The sequence below is a fragment of the Nyctibius grandis genome, chromosome 4 (genome assembly GCF_013368605.1).
Source record: "Nyctibius grandis isolate bNycGra1 chromosome 4, bNycGra1.pri, whole genome shotgun sequence".
In the NCBI taxonomy this organism is placed as follows: domain Eukaryota; kingdom Metazoa; phylum Chordata; class Aves; order Nyctibiiformes; family Nyctibiidae; genus Nyctibius; species Nyctibius grandis.
Window position 1 is genome coordinate 1,876,412 of NC_090661.1, and position 27,175 is coordinate 1,903,586.

The 27,175-nt window shown below is 57.0% G+C and overlaps 6 protein-coding genes across 6 annotated transcripts; 3 read left to right on the forward strand and 3 right to left on the reverse strand.

Annotated features, from left to right (window-relative positions):
• Positions 1–1,942: 1,942 nt before the first annotated feature.
• RHOD (ras homolog family member D) lies at positions 1,943–3,951 on the reverse strand. The gene is made up of 5 exons (XM_068398271.1): positions 3,823–3,951; positions 3,108–3,195; positions 2,726–2,835; positions 2,451–2,585; positions 1,943–2,110 (listed from the first exon to the last, which is right to left on the reverse strand). The coding sequence occupies exons 1-5, from the start codon at positions 3,949–3,951 to the stop codon at positions 1,943–1,945; spliced, it is 630 nt and encodes a 209-aa protein (XP_068254372.1).
• Positions 3,952–5,761: 1,810 nt separating this feature from the next.
• Positions 5,762–6,679, forward strand: LOC137662888 (mas-related G-protein coupled receptor member H-like). Its single transcript, XM_068399616.1, has one exon. It carries the CDS (start codon positions 5,762–5,764, stop codon positions 6,677–6,679), a length of 918 nt encoding a protein of 305 aa, XP_068255717.1.
• Positions 6,680–9,949: 3,270 nt separating this feature from the next.
• LOC137662664 (mas-related G-protein coupled receptor member H-like) lies at positions 9,950–11,629 on the reverse strand. Its single transcript, XM_068399291.1, has 2 exons — positions 11,365–11,629; positions 9,950–11,035 (listed from the first exon to the last, which is right to left on the reverse strand). Exon 2 carries the CDS (start codon positions 10,995–10,997, stop codon positions 10,044–10,046), a length of 954 nt encoding a protein of 317 aa, XP_068255392.1. The 5' UTR covers positions 10,998–11,035; positions 11,365–11,629; the 3' UTR covers positions 9,950–10,043.
• Positions 11,630–16,946: 5,317 nt separating this feature from the next.
• Positions 16,947–17,927, forward strand: LOC137663126 (proto-oncogene Mas-like). The gene has a single exon (XM_068400017.1). It carries the CDS (start codon positions 16,947–16,949, stop codon positions 17,925–17,927), a length of 981 nt encoding a protein of 326 aa, XP_068256118.1.
• A 2,939-nt stretch (positions 17,928–20,866) lies between these two features.
• LOC137662864 (proto-oncogene Mas-like) lies at positions 20,867–21,868 on the forward strand. Its single transcript, XM_068399587.1, has one exon. It carries the CDS (start codon positions 20,867–20,869, stop codon positions 21,866–21,868), a length of 1,002 nt encoding a protein of 333 aa, XP_068255688.1.
• Positions 21,869–23,590: 1,722 nt separating this feature from the next.
• Positions 23,591–25,075, reverse strand: LOC137662869 (proto-oncogene Mas-like). Its single transcript, XM_068399591.1, has 2 exons — positions 25,033–25,075; positions 23,591–24,762 (listed from the first exon to the last, which is right to left on the reverse strand). The coding sequence occupies exons 1-2, from the start codon at positions 25,073–25,075 to the stop codon at positions 23,591–23,593; spliced, it is 1,215 nt and encodes a 404-aa protein (XP_068255692.1).
• Positions 25,076–27,175: the final 2,100 nt, after the last annotated feature.

A 27,175-nucleotide genomic window follows, 5' to 3' on the forward strand; every position in this document is an offset into this window, starting at 1 on the left:
GGTGCACGCGCGCGTGTGCGCGCACACGCTGACACCTACGTAAAAACGGTATATGTACATGCGGGCATGGAAACACGGGCGGGCACACGTGCACGACCCCTACACACGCACACACACCTGTATACACGCAGCACACACACCTACATGCCTATATACACGCAGTCCACACCCTTACATACACGCAGCACACACACACACACCTGTATACACGCAGCACACACACCTACACACCTATATACACACAGCACACACACATCCCTATATACACGCAACACACGCATACACACCTATATACATGCAGCACACACACACCTATATACACGCAGCACACACCTACACACCTATATACATGCAGCACACACCTACACACCTATATACACACAGCACATACACATACACACCTATATACATGCAGCACACACACCCCTATATACATGCAGCACATACATACACACCTATACACATGCAGCACACACACCTACACACCCATATACACACAGAACACACAGACACCCCGCCCTATATACACGCAGCCCACACCCTATATACATGCAGCACACCTACACACCTATATACACACAGCACGTACACATACACACCTATATACACACAGCACACACACACATACCTGTATACATGCAGCACATGCACGCACACCCCTATATACACGCAGCCCACACCCCTATATACATGCAGCACACACACAACTATATACACGCAGCACACACATACACACCTGTATATACATAGCACACATATACACACCTGTATACATGCAGCACACACCCCCCCATATATATGCAGCACACACACACCTATATACATGCAGCACACACACCCCCCCATATACACGTAGCACACACCTACACACCTATATACATGCAGCACACATGCATACACCTATATACATGCAGCACACACACACCTATATACATGCAGCACATACACATACACATCTATATACACGCAGCACACACATACACACCTATATACATGCAGCACACACCCATATATACTTGCAGCACACATGCATACGCACCTATATACACGCAGCACACACACACCTATATACATGCAGCACACACATACACACCTATACACATGCAGCACACATACCTACATACACGCAGCACACACACCTACACACCTATATACACACAGCACACACACACCCCGCCCTATATACATGCAGCACACACCTACACACCTATATACGCGCAGCCCACACCCCTATATACACGCAGCCCACACCCTATATACATGCAGCACACCTACACACCTATATACACACAGCACGTACACATACACACCTATATACACACAGCACACACACACATACCTGTATACATGCAGCACATGCACATACACCCCTATATACACGCAACCCACACCCCATATACACACAGCACACACACCTCACCCCCCTATATCCATGCACACACACGCCCCACAAAGCCGGCGGGGGCCCGTGCCCGGAGGCCGCCCGGCCGCAGCGGGTCCGTGGCAGACCCCGTCTCCCCGGTGCCGAGGCTGCTCCGGCCCGCAGGGACCGGTGCCACGCTGACCAGTGTTGGGCTTTAATGGCAGAACCGCACCGAGATCACCCCGTGCCACCCCTCCCGCGCTGGCCTGCCAGCGGGAAGGGGAACCCCCCCCCCAAAAATCCGTTCTCTGCTCCCAGCCCCCGTGTGCCTGCGGGGCTTGGTGCGGGCGGGCTGGCAGGGGACGCTCGGCCGCCGGGGTCCTTGGTGGGACAGTTTCTTCGTGCCCGAGGGGTTGCCTTCCTGCTGGCACCCCATGGCAACCCACAGCCGGTTTTTGGGGGGCCAGGAGCGTGGCAGTGGTGGCAGCGGAGGTCTGGGAGCAGCTGGGGGGCTGCGGCGTTGTCCCAAGCTGGTGGGACAGCAGCAGGTCGCAGGGGCCTGTGCCAGGGGTGGGGGGCTCAGCAGAGCACGCAGTCCCTCTTGGGTCTCCTCTGGCGCTGGCTCCGGCGGGCGGCACGGAGGGCGGCGCTGCAGGCCTCCGCGAAGATGTCCTCGACGTTCTCCTGGTGCTTGGCCGAGCACTCCAAGTAGGACACGGCGTGGACCTGCCGGGCCATGGCCTCTCCCTGCGGGGAGCCATAGGGTCAGACCCTCCCCGGGGACCCCGGCTCCCCCACCGCCCCGTGCTGGGGGGCATCCCAGAATCCCAGAATCAACCAGGTTGGAAGAGCCCTCTGGGCTCATCGATTCCAACCATTGCCCTGACACCACCATGGCAACTAGACCAGGGCACTAAGTGCCATGGCCAGGCTTTTCTTCAACCCCTCCAGAGATGGTGACTCCACCACCTCCCTGGGCAGCCCCTTCCAATGGCTAATGACCCTTGCTGAGAAGAAATGCTTCCTCATGTCCAGCCTGACCCTCCCCTGGCCAAGCTCTACCTGCCCCTTGGGGGGTGGCACTTGCCTGCTGGTAGGAGATGGGCTCCAGACGTCCCTCCTGCAGCTTGCGCAGCACCGACCGGTCCCTCCGCAGGTCGGTCTTGCAGCCCACCAGCAGCACCGGGACACCCTTGCAGAAGTGGTTCACCTCCGGGTACCACTGCGGGGAGGGGGGACACATGTCACCCAGGTGACAGGGACACATGTCACCCAGGGGATGGGGACATGGGACGGGCAGCAGCCCCAGCTCCACGCCACCTGCCGTGGGGTGGGAGCAGCTCCCCCCGGGCGCTGTGGTACCTTTGTTAGGATGTTGTCATAACTGTTGGGGTTGGTGACATCGAAGCAGATGAGGACAACGTTGGCGTCCGAGTAGGACAGCGGGCGAAGCCTGTCGTAGTCTTCCTGTCCTGCCGGGTGGAGAAGCAGACCATTACAGACAAGTTCCTCACTGGGCTGGGTCGCTCCCAGCCTGGGACCACGTCTGCCCCTCCAGCCTGGGGGCACCGTGGGGCTCTGGGGACAGAAGGGCAGCACTGCTGAGGGTGACATCCCCATCTCCCATGGCCCATGCATGGGGACACCCCCCAAGGCATGACCCACAGGTGTGGGACACCCCAAAACCCACAGGCTGGGGGCGGTGGGAGGGCACAACTGCCTGCCTTGTCCCCTCGTGTCCCACCTGCCGTGTCCCAGAGGTGGGTCTTCACGGGCTTGTCACCGACCTGGAGGGAGGCCGTGTACTTCTCGAACACGGTGGGGACGTAGACCTGGCAGGGGACAAGGGAGGTGTGAGACAGGTCCCACCTGCCCGTGGGCAGGGGCAGGGGGGACCCCATCGGAGATGTGTGCCCAGGACAGGGCACAGGGAGGTACCCACGGGGGGGGCAGGAGATGGTGGTGCCTCTGTGGGGCAGGTGGGGTGGGGACGCTCCTGTCCCCCCCAGCCCCAGGACTGCGGCCCCCTCAGGCAGGTGGGATGCCCCGGTGGGACCTGGGGGGACCGGGACAGAGCTGCTGGGGTCTCTGTGGGCTGCCACCCTCCCCGCACCCCCCGGGTCCCGTATGTGCCCTGGCTGCGGGTCAGACCCCGCTCCCCGTCCCTTGGCCCCCCAGACGAGGCAGAGGTGCCCGGCTGCCCGCCGAGGGGGGGCTGCCCTGGACCCCCATCAGCCCCAGGCTATGCCACCCCGTGCCCCAGCCCCCCTGGCCCCATGTCCTGTGGCAAACGTCCCCGCTGCCACCGCTGTGCCCATCCCGTACCCCCTCCGCCGCCCTTTGCCCGTGCCACCGCTCCCGGAGCCTCCCCAGCTGCGTGGGGGGCTGCTCGGGGACTGTGACCCCACCGCGACCGGGTCCCACGGGGGTGAGGTCCCGGGGGACAGGGAAGCCGGTACCTTGGGGAAGTCCCCCCTGGCGAAGGCCACCAGCAGAGACGTCTTCCCGCAGCCCCCGTCCCCCACGACGACCACCTTGACCTCGGCCTCGGGGGGTCCCGGTCTCTGCCCCCCGCGCTCTGCCTGCATGGGGGCGGCCGGTGGAGCCTGCCTGGCCTCGGCGAGGATGGGGACAGGGTGGCGGGTGGCACCCGCCCGGGCCAGGGTGCGGCCCCCACCCTCCCGTCGGGCCCGCCCGTGGCGGCGGCCGTCACCGGGGCAGGGTGCCCACGGGCCCACGGGTGTCCTCGCACCCCCACCCTCGTGGGTGCAAACACACGCGTGTGCCCCCCCGGGTGCCTGCTGCAGGGGGGCACCCCCCGACACCCTGCCCCCCCCCCCAGCCTGGGTTTTATTGCCCCAAGCATCCACGGGAGGCAAAGTCCAGGGTGGAGGGTGGGGTGTGGGGGGGTGACTCACAGCTCCGGTCCCCCCCCCCACCAGTGCCACCCCTTCCGTCACACCAGGTGATGTGCCGTGCCCAGCCCTGCCCGGCCGTGCCGTGCCATGCTGAGCCATGCCCTGTCCCTGGCGCCCAGCCCAGCAGGACCAGGCTGGTGCGGGCAGCCCCCAGTGACCCCAGTGACGCTGGTGGGGACGGGGCAGGGGTGTTATTAGTCCTAGTGACAATTAGCCGGCTTAACGAGCTGAAGAAGCAGCTTTTTGCCCTTGTTGGAGGGCACCTGGCACTGGGGGGGTGCTTTGCCTGCTGTCCAGCCATGTCTCCCCACCAGCACAGGGGGGGCAAGCGGCTGGAGGGGACACAGAGGGCAGCCGGTGCCGCTCTGGGGAGGAAGGAGAGACCATGACCCCCACATCCCACCTTGGCACCCTCCCCTCTGGTTGGTGCCCTCCTCTGCCACCCCAAGGCCCCAGTGGGGATGAATGGGTGCTGCTGGTATAGGGGTGCAGGGAGGGATGGGGTGAGGATTTGTGCCGTTCCCCCCAGCCCTACGGCTGGGTCACCCCCTGCCCTCTTGCCACCAGCCCCCCCATTTCCCTCAGTGGGTACCAGCCTGGCCAGGAGGGCCCTGAACCCCCAGATGAGCGGGGTCAAGTCCAAACCGATGGCTCAAACCCCAAATTCCCACCCAGGCCTGATGCACGACGAAGACGGGGGAGAGACAAATGCACCCAGTAATGAACAATCTCCGAAGGATGCCAGCGTCAGGGCAGGGTGGGGGAAGAGACTGGAGCCCAAGAAAACAATTAGGAAGGTGGTAATTACCAGCCTAATGAGATATCAGGTTGAATCCTAAAAGCATCGAGATTCTTTCACAGCAAGATGTAGCTGCTGCAGTATCCATCCTCTGGGGTATTCTCGGACAAAACCATTTCCTTTCCCGCAAGACCAAGAGGAATTTGATGGGAGAAGAGGCTGGCTGATGTCTCTGAAAGTGCCCAGCGCTCTCCTACCACCTGACCCGTGATCTTGCAGAAACGCCCCAAAAGCAGCTCCATTCGGAGGAGAGACGGGCTGCTCGGGTCTTCTGAGGACCCGGAGACCCCAGTTCTCCTCATCTGAGAAGATCGTGGCAAGGAGAGCCGGAGGGAGGGAGCGTGCCCTGCTCGGACGCGCAGGCGGGTCGGCCCCAGGAAAGGTAGGGGTCTGGCACCGGAGCCCAGCCCGGGGAACTGCTCGCGTCTCCCCGGAGCTCCCCGCAGCCCCTCTCACCGCTCCCACACGCGTCCTCCCTCGGGGTTCTGGGAGCCCCTCCAACCTCTCCTCTGCACTCACCCCCCCAGCCCATCACTGGCGAGGTGGCCGCCTTCCCAGCCCTCCCTCACCCCCCTGCCCCCAGCCCTGCTGTGCCACCCCTCACCCTGACACATCTTTCGGGGTCCCACTAACTCCTCGTCCGCTCTGACCACAGCCAGGGACCACGTCCCACCTCCCGCCATGGAGCTGAACCAGACAGCCCCACTTCCAACACCACCCACACCGACCACCGAAGGATATCCCCCGTGCAGGGTAGACGTCACCGACGTGGCCATAGACGGAGTCACGCTGCTCTTCTGCCTCTGCGGGCTGCTGGGGAACGGGGCCGTCCTCTGGCTCCTCGGCTTCCGCATCCGCAGGAACCCCATCACAGTCTATGTCCTCAACCTGGCCGTCGCCGACTTCACCTTCCTCCTCTTCATCGTCACCTCATCCCTCCTCTACATGATGGAGAACATCTCCTGCTCCACCGTTGTGTCCCTGAATTACCTGAGGTCGCTTTTTCTGCTCTCACTCTTCTCCTACAACATGGGCCTGTATCTCCTGACAGCCATCAGCATCGAGAGGTGCGTGTCCATCCTCTTCCCGCTCTGGTACCGCTGCCACCGCCCCCAGCACTTGTCCTCCGTGGTGTGTGCCCTCCTCTGGGCCCTCTCCATCGCTGTCATGGCTGCAGTGACTTCTCTGTGCCTGTTGCACGAGTACGAGCACTGCCGGCTGGCTCTCATCTCCATGTACGTCCTCAACTTCCTCATCTTTGCTCCACCCATGGTCATTTCCAATGTGATCCTCTTCATTAAGGTCCTGTGTGGCTCCAAGCGACGTCAACCCAAGAGGCTCTACATCGTTATCTTCCTCACTGTCCTCTTCTTTCTCATTTTTGGAGTTCCCCTCAGTGTCTGGAAGTTCCTGCAGCAGTTCAACTACACTGTCATGCCCTCCCAGGTTGTTTTCCTGCTCGCCTGCATCAACAGCAGCATCAACCCCTTCATCTACTTCTTGGTGGGGAGCTGCCGGAGGCGCTGCTCCTTGGTGTCCTTCCAGGTCGCCTTCCAGAGAGTCTTTGAAGAGACGGGGGTCACCACGATCTCCAGCTAACAAGCCACCACTGGTCACACCAGCCATGCTGCCCACCCTGGCTTCATGCTCAGCTGCCCACCTGCAGGTCACCTTCCTGTGGCTGTGTGTCGGGATGCATCCCATCCCTTATCCCATCCTGTCCTGATCCCATCTTGTCCCTGTCCCCATCCTCATCCCCATCCCCACCCCAACTCCATCACCATCCCATTACCATCCTTATCCCCATTCTCATCCCCATCCTCATCTTCATCCCATACCCATCCTATCCCCATGCCATCGCCATCCCAACTCCATCCCCATCCCATCCCAATCTCCATCCCTATCCTATCCCCATCCTATCCCCATCCTATCCCTGTCCCCAGCCCCATACCAACTCCATCCCCATCCCTCGCTCATCCTATCCCCATCCACACCCCAACTCCATCCCCATCCCATCCTCATCCTATCCCCATCCACACCCCAACCCCATTCCCATCCCTCGCTCATCCTATCCCCATCCACACCCCAACCCCATTCCCATCCCATCCCCATGCTATTCCCATCCCCATCTTCATCCCCATCTTCATCCCCACCCCATCCCCGTCCTCATCACTGTCTCCATCCCATCCCATCCCCATCCCATCCCCATCCTCATCCTATCCCCATCCCCATCCTCATCGCTGTCTCCATCCCATCCCATCCCCATCCCATCCCCGTCCCGTTCCCTCCCGCTCCCTCCCGCTCCCCGGCCGCGATGGCTCCCGCCGGGCTTTGCTGCCCTCCAGCGAGGGCAGAGGCGATGGGAGCGCTCCGGGAGCCCTCCCGACACCCTCCCGACACCCTCTCGGGGCCCGCCTGCCCCCCTGCCCCAGCCCCCGGGCTCCCCGGGGCTCCCCGGGGCTCGCTGCGAGGGCTCCGGCGGACGGTGCCCGGCAGCCCCGCTCCTGTCCCCCCGGTTCGGGCACCGCCTACGGGAAACCCCGGCAAAGCCTCCGCTCCTCCCGCCGGGGCTGCGCTGCCCCCCGGCCCCGGCCCCGGCCCCGGCCCCGCTCCTCCCGCCCCAATAAACGCCGCTGGCTCCAGCCGCCGCCTCCCGTTCCTCTCCGGTCGCTCCCGGGGGTGGAGGGGGGGGGTGGTGGTGCGAGGGGCTGGGACATCGTGGGGTGAACTCAGCTGCTCTGCAGAGTGCGGGTCTGCTCGAGAAACAGCCCCCCAAAACCTCATGGGGTGGCCTGGGGTGAGCAGCCCCTAGGGAGGCACCGGAGCCTCAGGCGTGGGGCTGGGGGGGGGCGGTGGGAGGTGGTGGGGCTGGTGGGAAGGTGTGGGACGTGGTGGGGCTGGCGGAGGGGTGTAGGAGGTGGTGGGGCTGGTGGGAAGGTGTGGGACATGGTGGGGCTGGTGGAGGGGTGTAGGAGGTGGTGGGGCTGGTGGGAAGGTGTGGGACGTGGTGGGGCTGGCAGGGGGGTACAGGAGGTGGTGAGGCTGGTGGGAAGGTGTGGGACGTGGTGGGGCTGGCGGAGGGGTGCAGGAGGTGGTGGGGCTGGTAGGAAGGTGTGGGAAGTGGTGGGGCTGGCGGGGGGGTGCAGGAGGTGGTGGGGCTGGTAGGAAGGTGTGGGACTTGGTGGGGCTGGCAGGGGGGTGCAGGAGGTGGGGGGGCTGGTGGGAAGGTGTGGGACGTGGTGGGGCTGGTGGGGGGTGCAGGAGGTGGTGGGGCTGGTGGGAAGGTGTGGGATGTGGTGGAGCTGGTGGGAAGGTGTGGGACATGGTGGGGCTGGCGGAGGGGTGTAGGAGGTGGTGTGGCTGGTGGGAAGGTGTGGGACATGGTGGGGCTGGCGGAGGGTTGTAGGAGGTGGTGGGGCTGGTGGGAAGGTGTGGGACATGGTGGGGCTGGCGGAGGGGTGTAGGAGGTGGTGAGGCTGGTGGGAAGGTGTGGGACGTGGTGGGGCTGGCAGGGGGGTACAGGAGGTGGTGTGGCTGGTGGGAAGGTGTGGGACATGGTGGGGCTGGCGGGGGGGTGCAGGAGGTGGTGGGGCTGGTGGGAAGGTGTGGGATGTGGTGGGGCTGGTGGGAAAGTGTGGGACATGGTGGGGCTGGTGGGAAGGTGTGGGATGTGGTGGGGCTGGTGGGAAAGTGTGGGACATGGTGGGGCTGGTGGGAAGGTGTGGGATGTGGTGGGGCTGGTGGGAAAGTGTGGGACATGGTGGGGCTGGCGGGGGGGTGCAGGAGGTGGTGGGGCTGGTGGGAAGGTGTGGGATGTGGTGGGGCTGGTGGGAAAGTGTGGGACATGGTGGGGCTGGCGGGGGGGTGCAGGAGGTGGTGGGGCTGGTGGGAAGTTGTGGGACGTGGTGGAGCTGGTGGAGGGGTGCAGGAGGTGGTGGGGGTCCGCGCTCATCACGACAGGAGGAGCACCAGCCCGTGATGTGACACTGGGGCAGTGCGGGAGGAGGCTGCACCGAGCAGCCCAGCATGTCCCCGGGGCAGCCCGAGGATGGGCAATGTCCCTTCCTCCCACCTCCACGATGGCACTGAGGGAAACCGAGGCCCACCACGACGGCGTTTGGTCCGGAGCCGTCCGACACACTGCTGCCGGCTCCGGCACTGTCTGCACACCCCCAGCTCTCCCCACCGCGGTGATGAGAGGCTTTGTGACAGCCTGAGACCTTGGCAAAGCCATAGGGAGGTGAGTGATGCCCTGTGGAGCCTGTGGTGACCAACCTGCTCCTGGAAGGTGGTGGCTGGGCTGGGGACCACAGGTTCCCCGGGCCCATCCTGCCCACACCGGCTGTGCCGGCGCAGTCAGCATCAGTTTTGCTCCGATGAACACAAGCCCTGTGTGCATCTCCCCTCCCTCCACCCGCACCCCTGGCCGGCAGCAGGACCCAGACGGAGCCAGGACCGAGGGCAGCTCGGGGTGCATGATGCTGTTTATTGATACCAGGCAGCAGCGAGATACAGGAATCGTGTACCAGCAGGATGGGAGGGCATTGGGGGTCCCCCCCACCGGAGGGGAGCAGAGCTCGGAGAGGATGGGATGTGGGATGGGGAGAGGAGCTTAGGACACCGCATGGGTTTTACCCCCCCAAAGACAATGCTCATCCCAAAAAGCAGGGCATTTTTGGGAACACGTGGTCCTCTGGGGCATGTTCTCCTCGGGGGAATAGTGCCCTAGGACCTGGGGTGGGCTGGCAGGGAGGAGGACAGCCGTGCTCCACCACGCTCCCCGTAGAGCATCCCTCCCAGCATTGACCTTGGCGATGGCCCCGCTCTCCTCTTCGGCAGGGGACAGAATCACATCGCGAGAGGGTGACATCGGGGGAAATACGGCAGATATTTATTAATCTGGTTACTCAAGGAAACCCTCAGCCGCTGTCCCAGGGGACTTCAGCAGAGCGGTGGAGAGGCTTCAACAGCCTGGGGCCAGCGTGTCCATCACAGTGTCATTGCTGCATGCCATGTTATCTCCCGGCTCCTTAAAGACCCTCTGGAAGGCGACCTGGAAGGACACCAAGGAGCAGTGCCTCTGGCAGCTCCCCACCAAGACATAGATGATGGGTTTGATGCTGCTGTTGATGCAGGCGAGCAGGAAAACAACCTGGGAGGGCACAAAGGTGTAGCTGAACTGCTGCAGGAAATTCCAGATGCTGAGGGGAAGAGCGAAGAGGAGGAAGAAGAGGACGATGAGGAAGATAACGATGTAGAGCCTCCCGGGTTGGCGCTGCTGGGAGCCACACTGGACCTTAATGAAGAGGATTGTGCTCGAAATGGCCATGGGTGGAGCAAAGATGAGGAAGTTGAGGACGTACATGGAGATGAGAGCCAGCCGGCAGTGCTCGTGCTCGTGCAACAGGCACAGAGAAGTCACTGCAGCCATGACAGCGATGGAGAGAGCCCAGAGCAGGGCACACACCACGGAGGACAAGTGCTGGGGGCGGTGGCAGCGGTACCAGAGCGGGAAGAGGATGGACACGCACCTCTCGATGCTGATGGCTGTCAGGAGATACAGGCCCATGTTGTAGGAGAAGAGTGAGAGCAGAAAAAGCGACCTCAGGTAATTCAGGGACACAACGGTGGAGCAGGAGATGTTCTCCATCATGTAGAGGAGGGATGAGGTGACGATGAAGAGGAGGAAGGCGAAGTCAGCGACGGCCAGGTTGAGGATGTAGACGGTGATGGGGTTCCTGCGGATGCGGAAGCCGAGGAGCCAGAGGACAGCCCCGTTCCCCACCAGCCCGCAGAGGCAGATGAGCAGCGTGACACCGTCTATGGCCACGTCGGTGACGTCTACCCTGCACGGGGGATATCCTTCGGTGGTCGGTATGGGCGGTGTTGGAAGTGGGGATGTCTGGTTCAGCTCCATGGATGGACACCAGGCAGGTGGTGGGACGTGGTCCCTGGCTGCAGTCAGAGCGGACGAGGAGTTAGCAGGTTGGAGAAGCCGGGGTGGAGCTGTGCAGCCCCTCGCCAGCTCCCTGCGCTGGGAAGGCACCAGTGGAGGGCAAGCGGGACGTGTCGGGGAGGAGATCAGTGGGCATTGCGGGGTGGGAGAGGGAGATGGGAGAGGGAGGTTCACCAGGAGACGCAGAAGGCAAGAGCAGGGCAGCGGGGAGAGGATGTGGGGAGAGGGCTGCCAGTCACTGGGAGAGCGTGGAGGAACGTAGGTGCTGGCAGCGGAGGCTGGAGGAAAGGAAGGTGGGGTAGGGGTGAAGGAAAACGTTGCACTTAACTGTTCGCTTTGGTGGAGCAGCAGGCAAGGGCTGTCCTGCGGGCTCGGGCAGATCAGCGTCGGTGTCCTGGCATCTCACGCTCCCTTCGGATCCATATCCTGAAGCAGATCCTCCCAGGACAGTGGCATGAAGAAGAAAATCCCCCGCTCACCAGGAGGTCCCCGCTCTCGTCCTGTGGGCTCCTCTCCGTGCCTGTCTCCGCGGGGTCGTGGGGGACTTGGGAACGGTTTTGTAACTGCGGTTGCGTCACAGCTCCTCTTCCTTGTTTTTATTTATCTTGCTCTTTTTTTTTTTTGCCACAAAGGAAGTGGCTTTGGCCAGAAGCACCGCGAGCAGAATGTCATGAATGGCTCCTCGTTTGCTCCTGATTAGAAACACCCAACGACCCACTCGCTGGCTGCCTTCCCTCTCCCGGCAGGTTTCTGCCCTTCTTCATTTCTCCCCTGCCTGTCCCAGGGGTCCCCGGAGCTCAGCATCCCGGGGGGCATCGCCCCTCCAGCAGCAGGGCGTGATGCTGGTGGTGCTGGTGGTGCTGGTGGTACTGGTGGTGCTGGTGGTGCTGGCGATGCTGGCAGCGCTGGCAGGACGCCTGGCTGCTTCTCAGAAGCGACGCCCCTTCTGGGAAGAGCACAGGGATCACAGCCAAAGCCTCCCCTGGGCCCGAGGGAGCGCACCTTCCAACCGGCGCCAGGAACGAGCAGTTCTTGTCAGTCTAACACGAGCTTTGACAGCCCAGTTGAAGGATAAGTGGTTGTTTTCAGCCAGGTTACAATGATCATAGAATCATAGAATGGTTTGGGTTGGAAGGGACCTTAAAGATCATCTAGTTCCAACCCCCTGCCACAGGCAGGGACACCTTCCACTAGACCAGGTTGCTCCAAGCCCCATCCAACCTGGCCTTGAACACTGCCAGGGAGGGGGCAGCCACAGCTTCTCTGGGCAACCTGGGCCAGGGTCTCACCACCCTCACAGGAAAGAATTTCTTCCTAATATCTCATCTCAATCTCCCCTCTTTCAGTTTAAAACCGTTCCCCCTCATCCTGTCACTCCATGCCCTTGTAAAAAGCCCCTCTCCAGCTTTCCTGTAGCCCCTTCAGGTACTGGAAGGTGCTAGAAGGTCTCCCCAGAGCCTTCTCTTCTCCAGGCTGAACAGCCCCAACCCTCTCAGCCTGTCTTCATAGGAGAGGGGCTCCAGCCCTCTGCTCATCTTCATGGCCTCCTCTGGACTCGCTCCAACAGCTCCATGTCCTTCCTTCTCCACGTCCTTTTCTTCTCAGCAAGGGTCATTAGCCATTGGAAGGGGCTGCCCAGGGAGGTGGTGGAGTCACCATCTCTGGAGGGGTTTAAGACAAAACTGGCCATGGCACTTAGTGCCCTGGTCTAGTTGCCATGGTGGTGTCAGGGCAATGGTTGGACTTGATGATCCCAGAGGGCTCTTCCAACCCGATTGATTCTGGGATTCTGTGATTTCACTAAATTAATTGCAAATAACTGAAAGGTCCCCAAGTCACAGCACTGCTGTGCATCATCCTCCCCCTCTTCTTGATTTCTTTTCTTGGAAAGGCGTTTTGTTTTTTTTTTGTCATAGGGAAAAGAAGAAACAGTTTTTATCTTGCACTCGTTGAAAAGGCATCATCATCCCCTCTGTCCGCACCGCCGCTGCTGGCGGTGGGAAGGATGATTCGTCTGAAGACGGGGCAGCTCCGGCGAGAGGTCACCGGGCTCTGCACGATCCTCACGGCCGCTTCGTTCAGAAAGAGGAACTCCCCCTCGTCATACACTTCTCGTCACAAACACAGCCTGGTGCAGATGGGCACGTACCACAATGAGCCTTTTACAAGGTTTACAAAATTAAATCCGAATATCATAACCTGCGACTGTGTTTGACGTGCTGTGACACCTCAGGGAGCAATCCTTCGCCCCAAACAACAAATCCTCTCATTTTGTGCAATTTTAAGATCTTAATTGCCAGCGTTACATCCTCCGAGCTTGAGGGAATGGCTCCCTTCTCTCGTGACTTTTCTGGGCCGTGAACTTCAAGAAAGATGTTGAGGTGTTGGAGCGAGTCCAGAGGAGGGCGACCAAGCTGGGGAAGGGTCTGGAGGGTCTGACCTACGAGGAACGGCTGAGGGAGCTGGGGGTGTTTAGCCTGGAGAAGAGGAGGCTCAGAGGTGACCTTAGTGCAGTCTACAACTACCTGAAGGGAGTCTGGAGCACAGTGGGAGTCGGCCTCTTCTCCCAGGCAACCAGCGATAGGACAAGAGGACACAGCCTCAAGCTTCACCAGGGGAGGGTCAGGTTGGACATTAGGAAGCATTTCTTCTCAGCAAGGGTCATTAGCCATTGGAAGGGGCTGCCCAGGGAGGTGGTGGAGTCACCATCTCTGGAGGGATTTAAGAAAAGCCTGGCCATGGCACTTAGTGCCCTGGTCTAGTTGCCATGGTGGTGTGAGGGCAATGGTTGGACTCGATGATCCCAGAGGGCTCTGCCAACCTCATTGATTCTGTGATTCTCCGGCAGACGGGGGCTTCCTGAAGGATGCTGCACCGGGACACACTGCCCACTCCTCCTCCAGAGCCACAGCAGATGCTGGGAGCGTGCCGAGGGGGAATTTGGAGCAAGCTGGTCCAAAGGACTTGTGGTTGGAAGGACATTTGGGGCAGAGGCAGGGAGAGCTGGAGACTGTAATTATTGCAAGCTTCGGCAGCGTCGTCATTCACTGGGACGCTTGGAAGCTCAGCACTGAGATACTGGGATTTTTCTTAGGCTGTTTAAAAAATCCTGGGTGAAAGGATTGCCCTTTGCTGTCAATTAGCTATTTTTGTTACTACTTTGTTAGAATTGTTTATAATTTTGTTGTGATTTCTTATAATTCTACGGGTTCTCTCTGCTGGGTGGGTTGTAAGACGCTGTTTCTGCTGGGACACCAGTGCCCCCGCTCCAGCCCTCCCCTGCAGGCACAGGAATGCCGATTAATTAAGTTCAGTTCACACATCTGTTCCTGTGGTTTGGTGTTTTGTCCAGCTGGCCCTGGGTATGGCAGAGAGGATGACACACCATCCCCAGCTCGGCTTTCTGCTTATTTTTTTGGTTTATTTAGTCATCTAAAAGGGGATACAAAGCAAATCAGAGAGTCTGCCAGGGAGAAGTTGATCAAGTCTTTTCCACGGTGGTCCTGGGAAGGAAAGGGTGATGTGCTGGTTGTCCTTGGGTGCACCAAGACCCCCAGGTCAGGAGCTGCCATCGGGAACCACGTCCCTGGGCCTCATGCAGACCCCTGCCCAACGCCCACCCAGTCGGCGTGTGACCACTCGGCAGGAGGGAGCTTCCCCAAGCAGCAGCTGTCAACAGCATTTATCACGTTAATAATAATAATAAAACCTATTATTTATTATTTATTTATAGCTTAATTTATCTATTTTATTTGTATTTATTTTTATTTGCTATTTATACTTATTATTTGTTATTAATTATTATTTATGGCTTATTATTTATTATTTATTCACTAATTTACTATTCCCTCTTTATTATCTACCACCCACAGTTTATTATTTACCATCTACACTTTATGATTTACTGTTCACTATCGGGAGTATTTTTTATTTACTATTTGTTATTTATTTATCACATTGACATCATTTAACACCTAACAAATGTTTAACATCGTTTACAAACAACCGGGGAGATGCAGCCAAAGAGATGCTGGCTGCCGGTGAGGAGGAACCGTCCCCATGGCAGCCTCTGCCTTACGCTGGGCTGGGCTCTCACTGTCCTGATTATGGATCCTATTCCTCCCTCCTTTAATCACAGAATCACAGAGTCAATGAGGTTGGAAGAGCCCTCTGGGCTCATCGAGTCCAACCATTGCCCTGACACCACCCTGTCAACTAGACCAGGGCACTAAGTGCCATGTCCATGCTTTTCTTAAACCCCTCCAGAGATGGTGACTCCACCACCTCCCTGGGCAGCCCCTTCCAATGTCGTTCTCTGTGGAACTATTAATTTAAAAATTAAAAGAAGTGGGATGGTGCGGGCTCTTTCTGGGATCCTGTGATCCCCAGGGGAGATGAAGCCACTCTGGAAACCAGCTGGTGGCTGGAGCATCTCGTGGGCTTTGGAGATGCTGAAGAGCCGGGGCCGGACGGGGCAGATTATGGCATTGACGTTCTCCTTCCGTCCAGCTTCATTATCATTTAAATAAATGTTATTTATTAAGGAATTGGGAGGAGTCTGGGTTTCTTGCCAAATCAGGACTGTTAATGAACATCAAGGAGTATTTCACCTTCCACTTGCTCAGAGCCACAGGGGAAGCATCAGACCCCACCAGCACCCACATCCCTCTGCCTGCAGCGGGCAGGGTTTGGGATGGAGCCTTTGCTCCCCCTTGCTCTGGGTGCCTCCGATGATTTCTTCTGAGCTATTTGTGTAGATGTGCTGTACAGCAGGCAAGGAAGCGGGACGGATCTCCCTGACCCCAACAAGGATGCCTGGAGCAGGGCTTCGAGAAGGAAGATGATCGTTTCATGCCCAACGTGATGGCAGGTTTGCAAACAGGAAGGGTTTGTGCACCCAGCAGATCGGGCTGCAACGCCCGTCCCGTGAGGGTGACTCTTGGGCAAGCTGCTTCCGCTGCTCTCAGACGTGATGACCAAGCCCTGGCACGTCCACCCCTCAGCAGAAACCCGGGACCGTGGTCCCAGGGCCCATTTGGCCTCGAGCTCAGGAAGAGACAGGGTGCCAGAGCCTGCACTGGACTGCTGGAGGAACCTCGTCATGGAGTTACCTTGTTCCTGGTGGCCAGATCTCATCTGGGAGGGGTTTGACGTGGCAGCTTTGTAAAATTTCACGTGCAAGTCTGACAGAGAAGACTGGAATTTGCAGCTCTGGGATACCAGGACTCTCCCCGTGCCTGGTGAGAGGGGTCTGGGGCTCACCTCCGCTCCTGTCACTGGGGCTCTGCTCCTCCTTGGTCTTTCCATTCTTCCCATTCACCTCCTCAGCCCTTTTCAGTTCTTATAGGGCAAATGGCTCTGCATGCCTTTTCTTTCTCCCTCCACTCCTCTTCCAGCTTTCTGTATGTCTCCTGCCATCCTGGGTCTGAGCTTTTCCCTTCTGTTCCTATTTCTCTTGATCTTCTTCTTCTCCTCTTCCCTTCTCATCTTCTTCTCTTCTCTTCTCTTCTCTTCTCTTCTCTTCTCTTCTCTTCTCTTCTCTTCTCTTCTCTTCTCTTCTCTTCTCTTCTCTTCTCCCTTCCCTTCTTCCCTTCCCTTCCCTTCCCTTCCCTTCCCTTCCCTTCCCTTCCCTTCCCTTCCCTTCCCTTCCCTTCCCTTCCCTTCCCTTCCCTTCTTCTTTCCCCTCTCCTCTCCTCTCCTCTCCTCTCCTCTCCTCTCCTCTCCTCTCCTCTCCTCTTTTTCACTCTGCTCAGTTCTTATGTTCTCTGGGTTGCAGGTATTGTAGCCTGTGGAGTAGAGGGGAAGACTGAATGACCAGAGGACATTCACAGTACTGGGGACCTGAGAGTCACTAATTTTGCCTTCATCTCTTGCCTTTCCCCAGGAAAGCACAAGAGAGAAAGGAGGAAGATGGACCGACATGCCAACAACACGATACGTGACTGGCGTACAGTGTCCCCAGTGCCTACGGAGAGCATGGGCTATGGGGATGGACACAACGGGACCAGGTGCTTTGCAGAACACATCCCTGAAATCGTCACCGGTAGCATCACGCTGCTCATCTGCCTCTGCGGGCTGGTGGGGAACGGGGCCATCCTCTGGCTCCTCGGCTTCCGCATCAGGAGGAACCCCTTCACCGCCTACCTCCTGAACCTGGCCGTCGCCGACACCTGCTTCCTCCTCTGCACGTCGACCTTCCTTGTCATCTACCATATGCCCATGCTCAGCTGCTTTCAGCCAGAGCTTCTGCGGGTGCTGCCGCTATTTCACTCCATGGTTCTGCTCATGTACAGCACCAGCCTCTATCTCCTCACGGCCATCAGTGTGGAGAGGTGTGTGGGTGTCCTCTGGCCCTTCTGGTGCCGATGCCGCCGCCCAAAGCCCCTGTCAGCCGTCATGTGCAGCCTGCTGTGGGCCCTCGCCTGCGTGCTCGCCGGGCTGGCGTACTCTGTGTGTGACCTGGGTCACTCCGAGCACTGCCGGATGGTTCTTGGAACCTTGTGCTTTCTCAATTTCTGCTTTTTCACTCCCTTTATGGTTCTTTCCAACGTGATCCTCTTCATCAAGCTCAGGCGTAGGTCTTGGCAACAGCACCCAGCGAAGCTGTACACTGTCATCTTCCTCGCTGTTTTCTCCTTCCTCCTCTTTGGCATCCCACTCAGTGTCCAGATCTTCCTCAACTTCTTTGTCTACACTAATTTGGTCTTTGAGATCTGCCTGCTGCTGGCCTCTGTCAACAGCAGCATCAATCCAGTTATTTATGTCCTGGTTGGGACCTACGGAATGTCCAGGTTCAGGGGATCTGTCAAAGTGGCTCTTCAGAGGGTCTTTGAAGACAGGGCAGATTCCCAAGAGGTGGGCGAGACCCCTGTGATGGGAATTGCTGCCTAAACCCCCATGGCTGCAGACCGGCACCCGAGGAGGGGCAGCCCTGCCTCTGCACCCCACGCCAGCACCCATGGGAGCAGAGCCCTTGTCTGGCTGGGTGAGCAGGACTGGCAGTGGATGGTCGTGTGTCCCCAGGACATGGCCACGCTCGATGAGATTTCCAGGGGCAGGGCTGGTTCCCACCTCAAACTTATTTATAAGTTATTTTAATAAAAGTGTCTTTCATGTAACTGGCTGGTGATTTGCAGTTCCTTCCCTTGCTGGCCCCATGGGGTGCCTTGGCTTGTTGTCAATAGTGTCGTTGTGCCAGCCCCTCACGCTGCCCGCTAGTTTATAGTGCTGAAATGACGTGGTCCAGAAAGTCCTGCATCATTTTCTCTCCAGGGTTAAGATGGCCACACTCCTGGGCTCTGACCTGGACCTTGCCTGCTTTCCAGCATGGAGATGTCCTAACTCTTCCTGCCTCTACCATCTTCTGGGACCTTGGTAGGAAAGCACTGAGCACTCCCTACCTTGATCCTCAAAAGCCCCCAGACCAGAGGAGATGATGGTGAGGGACAGAAGTGACGTTTTCAGCTCCCTCTGGCTTGGTGCCCTCTTGGTGTCAGAGTCTGACAGAGAAAATCCATCTGAGTCCGGCTGATGGAGCTGGCAGCATCAGTCAGCACCCAAACCTTCACCCTGCCGAGGGGGTTTAAGTGGGGAGGGCGGAAGGGACAGGCAAAGAGGCAAGTGCTGCTGGTGACCAGCACTGGGCCAGGTTGGACATAGGACAGACAGGGGCTGATGGCTCTTGGAGAGTGCCATGGAGAAGCCCATGGAGCAAACTGCCAGGGCAGAGCCAAGAAAAGAGGCAGAAGTAGAGGCTGGGATGGCTCTCGCAGGCGATAGCTTGAGGAGGTTGAGCTGTGCCTGCCAGATGGTTAAATTTGCTTTCCTGACACACAGAAACAGAATCACACAGCGAGGGGTGCTCCCACTGGGAACTGGCACATGTGGGGACCCTGGGACCAAAACCACCTCCTCTCTCCCTCACTGACGCTGCGTTTCTGTCCCCAACTACAGAATCTCACATCCCCTCACCAAGCAAACCCTTTCAAGTGCAAACAGGTCATGATAAGGAAAGCATCGAGGTGCACCACTGTGATGCTGCACAACACAACGTTTGCTGCCCGATCTACGCGGGTGCTCTGCAAAAGAGTTACCCAGGGCTCATCGGCTTCTGCTTTCCTAGGCAACGTCCTGAGTGTGTTTGTTTGTTTGCCTAAAATTTGATTTCCAACGCAAGATTTACAGACATCAGTTTATTTGTTTGTATTAGGGTTTGTGTGTGTTCAAAGGAAACTACGTTCTGTAAATATTATGGCTCTGGTAGCAGTTGGGTTTTTTTTCTTTCTTCTCAGCAAGGATCATTAGCCATTGGAAGGGGCTGCCCAGGGAGGTGGTGGAGTCACCATCTCTGGAGGGGTTTAAGAAAAGACTGGACATGGCACTTAGTGCCATGGTCTAGTTGCCATGGTGGTGTGAGGGCAATGGTTGGACTCGATGATCCCAGAGGGCTCTTCCAACCTGATTGATTCTGTGATTCTGTGAGTCACCTCCCCTTAGGAAACAAAGATTTTCCTGAAATCCCAAGTCACCTCCCCACCCTCTGCCTGTGCTCCTGTTCCTGCACAGATCTTATTATTCAGTTAGCTCTTTCATGCACATAGTAGCATGTTCTTGGAAACCGTGTGTTTGAAGGTCAAGTGTCACCATGAAATTGTGGTATACAAGTAGCAAACCTAGATCTGGATCAGAAACAGAAGTTTTGGAGCAACGTCAGGCTTGTAGCACAGGGTCCTGAAGATGCAGCCCCGGAACAACGGGAGAAAAGTTCAACCAGTTCAAAGATACGAATATTTTGGGATTGGGGTTGCTTTAAAATGAAATGAAAGAGGAACCTGGCACTGAGACAATCTGCTTTTCCCATCGGTCTAGTTTCTGAGACTCTTTTTTTGTTAGTCATTTCCTGTACAAAGCCAAGAATAGATTATAACCAGAACCCTGATACTGTCAAACGCAACGAAATAGTTCCCTGTTTGCAAGAACTCTTGAGAACATGACCTGCTTGGCTAACACCGAGAAAAGCGGTTTGTGAAAGGACCTGAGAAAGATCCCGTGCTGGGTGCTGCACAGGCTCACCAAGGCAGGCTTCGGTCCACTTTTCCAAGTGATAATTCCAGGAAAGCTCACGAAGATCCCATCACTGGGCCGGCAGCTGGTGAGCGTGAGTTGATGTGAGTCTGCAGCGCGTCTGCTCCACTGAAGGTCTCCAGGCTGCGAGAGGAAAGAAGGTCAGACTTTTCTGGGTGGGTTTTTTTTTTTCCAGCCTAATCAGTGCCTCCCCTTGTTGAACCTGTTGGTCAATTTGCACGAAATCTGATTGGGCTATAGTGGTCTCTAGGATATTAAGACCTGTAAATATTGTGGAAAAAGGTGGTAAGGGAATGCTGAAATGAGTGTCCCAGTGAAGGAACTCAGCAGCTTAGTAATATCAACTGTAAGAGCAGAAACCTCAGAATCTGTATCACATCCACCTCTAAACCCACTTGCTCTTCGCTATCTCCAGGGACAATCCTTTCATCTTATTATTTCCCTCCTCCAGATCTGTCCTGTCCAAAGCCAGGAAGGAGGCATCTCCCCAGCTTTTCCTCCACGTCTATACATGCTCTTGTACCAGGTGTTTCACATCCATCTCCCCACATCCTGCCTTCCATCTCTCCTGTCCCTCATTTCTCTCTGTGCTTCTCCACGTGGAAGCTGGGGCACGGCTGCAAGGATCTGAAAAGCCCAGTGTGGGGGACAGCAGAGTTACTGACATGTCTCTGTTTCGTCTTGTGCCTCCAGCTGCGTGAGGGGGAAGAAGAAGCAGCAGAAGCTTCTTAATGTTGTTCACTGCCATGGAAAGAGCCGGCCCTGGTTGCTGGAGCCAGCCTGGTGGGGCAGCATATAACAGGAGCTGGCACCACAGGCTGCTGAGGCATGAGGACAATGACTACAACTGGACCGACTCTGAAGCCAGTCACTTGAGCAAAGTCCCCGTCACGCTGCTCATCTGCCTCTGCGGGCTGCTGGGGAATGGGGCTGTCCTCTGGCTCCTCGGCTCCCACATCCGCAGGAACCCCATCACCGTCTACGTCCTAAGCCTGGCCGTCGCCGACTTCACCTTCCTCCTCTCCATCGCCATTGCCCTTGTGGTATTTTACGTCCCAGAGAGCCTTTGCCACAGGCTGGGCTCACAGGCTGTGACAACTGTGTTGAACATCACCATCCTCTTCGCTTTCACCGCCAGCGTCTACCTCCTGACAGCCTTCAGTGCCGTGACGTCTCTGTGCATCCCTGCCCTGTCCTGCTGCTCCTGCCACCGCTCCTGGCACTTCCCAGTGCTCGTGTGTGCCCTGCTCTGGGCCCTCTCCTTCCTGCTCACCATGACCCTCTACTTCTGCCCTGCGGTGCTCATGGTCTTCGTCCTGAGCTACCTCTTATCAGTGCTTACCCTGATTTTTTCTGGTCTCATCCTGCTTGCCAGGGTCTTGTGCTGTCCGTGGCAATATCCCCCGAGGAAGCTCTGTGCTGCAGTCCTGCTGGCTGTCGTCTTCTTCCCCTTCCTCACTGCTGATTTTGGTTACTGGCTCTTGCTGAGGCTGTTTGATTTCTCTGTTTTTGCCTTTGACGCCTCTCTCCCGCTCGCCTGCGTGAACAGCAGCATCAACCCCCTTATCTACTTCTTGGCTGGGAGCTGTGCGAAGGAGTTCCCACCCTCTCTCAGGGTTGCTTTCCAGAGGGCTTTTGAAGATGTAACAGCACCCCAAAACAGAGGTGAAACTCCCCGAGAAAACAGTGGAAACGGCTGTTTAAACCTCCCTGAGAGAAGATGCTCCAGGGATGGAGGGGTCCCATGAGCCGGGGTGAGACAAGGAAGATGGATTTGGTGGCATGGGAACTCCTGCCTGGGGTGGACACCAGACTGATGAAATACCCATGGAAACCTTTTGCTTTGAAACCTTTGCTTTGAATCTGTCCTACCCAGCATTTCCGCGCTTCCCTTGGCTCCAAAGCCAGCTCGCCCTACGCCGTGTGCTATTAAAGCATCCATGGAGGCTCTTGGCTCCTGCCAGTGGGGTTTTTTTGGTTCCTCCCACTGTTCTCCCTTAGCTTGGTTTCGCAACCGCGACCTGAGGTCTGTATCCATTTCTGGTGTGTCTGTTCCTCATCTAGAAAAACAAGAGGAGCAGGGTTAAAATGAAACAACCCCGAAAGCACAGCCCTGCCTGAAGGCTCTGTAGATATTCCAAGTGGAAGAAAGGGAGAGGGAAGGTAAACAGGGGACATCTAATGGAAGAGATACTGTTGAGGCTGTGAGGACTGGCTCCCTGCAGCCTGGCGCAGGCGCTGGCTGGGTAAACGGGGCAGTGGTAGCGTTTTCTCTGCTCCTCTCTCCCCTCCGTGTCCGTCAGCCCTTGCTGTCAAGGAGCTGGTGTACCCTCCCCTTTTTGTCTATGATCTAAGCCACCAACAACCCATTGCTTTTGAGCTGGTTTTGTTTCCTGGTGCAACTCTCCACCAGGCTGCACTGACTCAGCAAGGGTCATTCGACATTGGAAGGGGCTGCCCAGGGAGGTGGTGGAGTAACCATCTCTGGAGGGGTTTAAGAAAAGCCTGGCCATGGCACTTAGTGCCCTGGTCTAGTTGCCATGGTGGTGTCAGGGCAATGGTTGGACTCGATGAGCCCAGAGGGCTCTTCCAACCTCATTGATTCTGTGATTCTGCGAGTGCAGGGCAGGCTCTTCAGACAGAAGAGCAAGGATGCTCGGGGTGATCCGTACCCCTCTCCTGCCATCTAGAGGCATCAGCCCCGTAGAGCTTTGTGCAACCACCGCCAGCCCCGTGCTGGATGTGTCTCCGCAGCCCTCTGAGCCCGGGGTGTGGGTGAGCAGCGGGGCTTGGGGGTCCCGTTCCTGCTTGGTGGGGTCCGTGCGGCCCCAGAGGAGGCAGAGGGGGGGTTTTGGTGGGGGTGAGTAGCCAGCTAGTCTCTCTTCATGAAGGTATCCTGCTCAGTTTCCAGGAGCAAGTGGCTCTCCTGGGAGTCCTCACCCTTCACCTCCCATCGGGACGGCAGCAGACGTGGAGGCACGGCCAGCTCTGCCACCCCAATGTCTCCACGCCGAGGGAACCAGGGTCAGGATGGGGCTGCACTACCCTGCGGACGAGGCACACGGCTGCTTCCCACGGCAGCAGTTGCCTCTTCTCCTTGCTCAGCCTTTCACCTCAGCACGGTTGCAGCAGTGCCAGTGAGATGCCCACACGACCCCCTTGGCTTGCCCATTTTTGCAATCCTTTTTGCAGAGCCCTGCATTGCTTGGACAACAGGGATGGCCAGAGCTCCCCCAGCGCCTAACGTCTCAGACCTTCCCCAGGCAAGACATCCCCCAGAGCACCACAAAACTCATCTGCTGAGCCAAAGGAGCCAGAATTTATTCACTGGGGCCAGAGCAACGAGGGTCATTGCAATAGGAATACAGCCCGCGCACGGGGACCGAGCCCGACTGCCACATGCCCCCACCCTCCATCCTTCTGGCTCCCTGTGAGGCTCCACATCTCCAAGTCTCCTCACCAGCAGTGCCTCACACAGTGGTCTCCACCGCGGTGTCCCCGGGCACGTGGCTCCCCTCCTCACTCATGGCTTTCTCCTTGAACACTCGTCGGAGGGCGACTTGTGCAGAGCCCTGGAACCGGCGCTGCCGGCAGCTCCCCACCAAGAAGTAAATGACCGGGTTGATGCTGCTGTTCAGTGAGGCCAGCAGGTAAGAAATATGAAGGTAAAACAGGTCGACATAAACAGGATCAAGGAAAATCACCACGGTGAGAGGAAAGCCAAAGATGAACAAGAAGATCACGCTGAGCAGCACAGCAACATAGAGCTTCCCTGGGTGTCGTCTCTGTGAGCCACAGCGGAGTTTGATGAACAGGGAGAGGTTGGAAAGCAACGGGAATAGAGAGAAAATGAGAAAATTCACAATGCTTATACCTTGTAGTAGTTGTTCACAGTTTATAGCCAAATAACAACTAATTAAAGTCAAAGAAATAAAAAGTCCAGAGAGAGCCCAGAGCATCCCACACGCGATGCCTGACAAGTGCTTTGGGCGGCGGCACCGGTACCAGATGGGGAACAGGACAGAGAGGCACCTCTCCATGCTCATTGCCGTCAGGAGATACATGCTGGCAAAATACCAGAAGAGAAAGAGATCCATCAGGATATACTTGGACAAATGATATCGAAATGAGAAAATACAATAGACTGCTGAAATAATGTATAACGTAAGTATGACGAGAAGGAACAGGAGCAGAGAGAAGTCGGCAATGGCCAGGTTCAGGACATAGATGGTGAAAGGGCTCTTCTTCATGTGGAAGCCCAGGAACCACACGACCACCACGTTTCCCACAAGTCCGCACAGGCAAATGCCAATACAGACACCAGAAATTATCAACATACTGTAATTTTCTGTTATGCACCAAGACTGATCAACTGCCTGGGCGACTGCGTATCCAGAAGTCACGTAGCTCAGAGAGAGGTCTGTTGTGTTGGTCTCCTCCATGGCGAGTGACTCTGTTCTGGGTGGCCGCCTTCTCCTTCTCCCACCACCTCCGAGAAGAGATGAGGAAGGAGAAGGAAATGAGGGGCATTGGCAGGCCCAGCACTCGCCAGCTTTCCCCATGGCCCCACGCCAGCCCCAGGCTGCACCACGAAGGATCCCATCCCCTGACATGCCCATGACAGGCTCCCACCCCTCCAGCCCTGTCCCAGGCCACCAGCCATCTCCCACCTGCCCACCCACAGCCTCCTACCTCCTAGTGCTCCTGGGAACGGTGCTGCTGCAGGATCTCCAGCACACGGGGCCTCCAGGCTCGCCAGGAGAAAGTTTCTGGTGATGGCTGCCAGAGCCACCCTGCTCTGCTCTGGCCTCGTCCCTCGTGCCTGAGGAGCAGACCTTTGCCCAGAGATCACATCCCGTGCTCAGAAGACTCCCCTCACAATCTCATCATATCAGTGACAGCTTCCCCTCACGTGTCCCACAGATGGCGATCTTGTCAGTAGGAGTTGGCCACATCACCCCGTTCCTCTCCTCCTGCCACCCTTCAGAGTTGTCCCACCATGCAAGGGGCTTCTGGCTTTCTCTGTGTGTACCTGGTGGTCCAGGACTTCCCTGGGGGTACTTTGCCACCATAGAGAGGCTTTTCCAAAATCTGTGGCAAAACGTGGAACGTACTGCAAGTAACTTAACTATAGCCCCAAAACCATAGGAGACAACCTCCACAGAGCCAAGGGCAAGCAAGACCTCCTGCTTGGAGGTGAAGGAAGAAAGAGGAGCATCGTGCCAATACGGGATGATGCTGGCTGGATGATTCATGTACGAAGTGGGAGGTGTGTGAAGGGCGTATTGTCCCAGACCAGCAAGCTTTGGGGACAGATTTGCAGAGTAGAATCATAGAATCACGGGAAAGCTCCACCTGTCAGCACAGGAGGGTACACAGATAATTCCCAGGGATGGAGGATGGCAGAAAGGTGAGTGTGAGAGAGATGAGCCAGGGACCCTCAACAGTGGGAAATCCATGATGTGAAGATGTGCAACAGCACGAGGTCTTTGCTCAGTGCCTCTAATCAATCAATCAATCAATCAATGAGGTTGGAAGAGACCTCTGGGCTCATCGAGTCCAACCATTGCCCTGACACCACCATGGCAACTAGACCATGGCACTAAGTGCCATGGCCAGGCTTTTCTTAAACCCCTCCAGAGATGGTGACTCCACCACCTCCCTGGGCAGCCCCTTCCAATGGCTAATGACCCTTGCTGAGAAGAAATGCTTCCTAATGTCCAACCTGAACCTCCCCTGGTGAAGGGGAGTTTACATGACACGTAAACTGGTGCTCAAAGACTCCTCCCAACTTTCTTCTGGGAGATGTTGCCATCAGATAGTGGCTTTGCTTTAACCTGTCAAAGCATGGAACATCATACTTGTGAGAAAGTTGATGCTACAAAGCCGTAGAAGAAATCAGTAAAGGGACATGTTTTTCAAAAGATGGAAGACACATGAAAGAGGGAGAGAAAATAAGCAATGAAAACACCAGTCCCTGTGATGCTAAAGGATGAGATTGTGCGACAGGACCCAATTGTAGATAAAAGCACATTTGCAGCACTATGTACTCCACAAAATGTAATCTCAGAGGAGACACATGCATGTCAGGGATGTGATTAGAGGCAGCGGGCAAAGTCCTCGTGCTGCTCTGTATCTGAACACTGGTGATTTCTCACGGCAAGTTGAGACAAGGCCAGTGCTCTGCCTCATTAGCTGCTGTTGAGGGGACTCTGTTGGCATTCGAGGTGCAGGGAGTGGGCATATGATGAGGTCTGGCGGGGCAGGGGAAGGGATGGACATGACCAGGAGGGGTTCTGTACCTGAGGAATGATGGGAAGAAGAAGGAGAGTTAAGGCCATGGGTCTGTCAGGGACTTCTGAGGGGTTTCTGCTTGTTCATCCCCATTATTGATGGACCCTGACTCACCTCACTCATTCTCATCTTTCTGCCTTCCATTTGACCTGTCAAATCTCTTCCCCACCATCCCCTTGGTGATGCAGGCCGTAAGGACAGTGAAGGAACAGAAGGGAGCTAGGGGAAGTCTTCCACCACCAGCTTTGCACAGCAACACCCAGGAGACTCTGGCATGGCAAGCTGAAGCTGGAGGATGGGGGTGTGGAGATCCTGACCAGAAGACCATGATACATCAAGGAATTAGTGATCCACAAAACACTCAACCTGAGTAGTCCCAGGCCCGTGCTGTGCCATGCCATGCTGTGCATCTCCCTTGGGTATGGGATAAACCTGGCTGGTTGATGGTAAGAGAGGAGCCTGCGGGCAGCTCCCACTAGATGCTGGTGATTGCACCACCTGCACGTCCTTGCCTTTACCCAACACTGCTGCAACCATTCTCATGTGAACATCCTTTTTGTTTGACAGTAGAATGAATTGTTTTCTTTTTAAAGAAAATTCTATACTAGCTCAAACGACCATAATGGGGTGACCCTTCCATGGACAGGCTCTGCCCTGATCAGAGGTCAGTTTCATGCTGCAAGACCTGGGGTTCCCAGCACCTGAAGGGACATAAGATTATCCGTGCTATCCTCTCCTTCTTCATAGTTTTAGATCTAGTA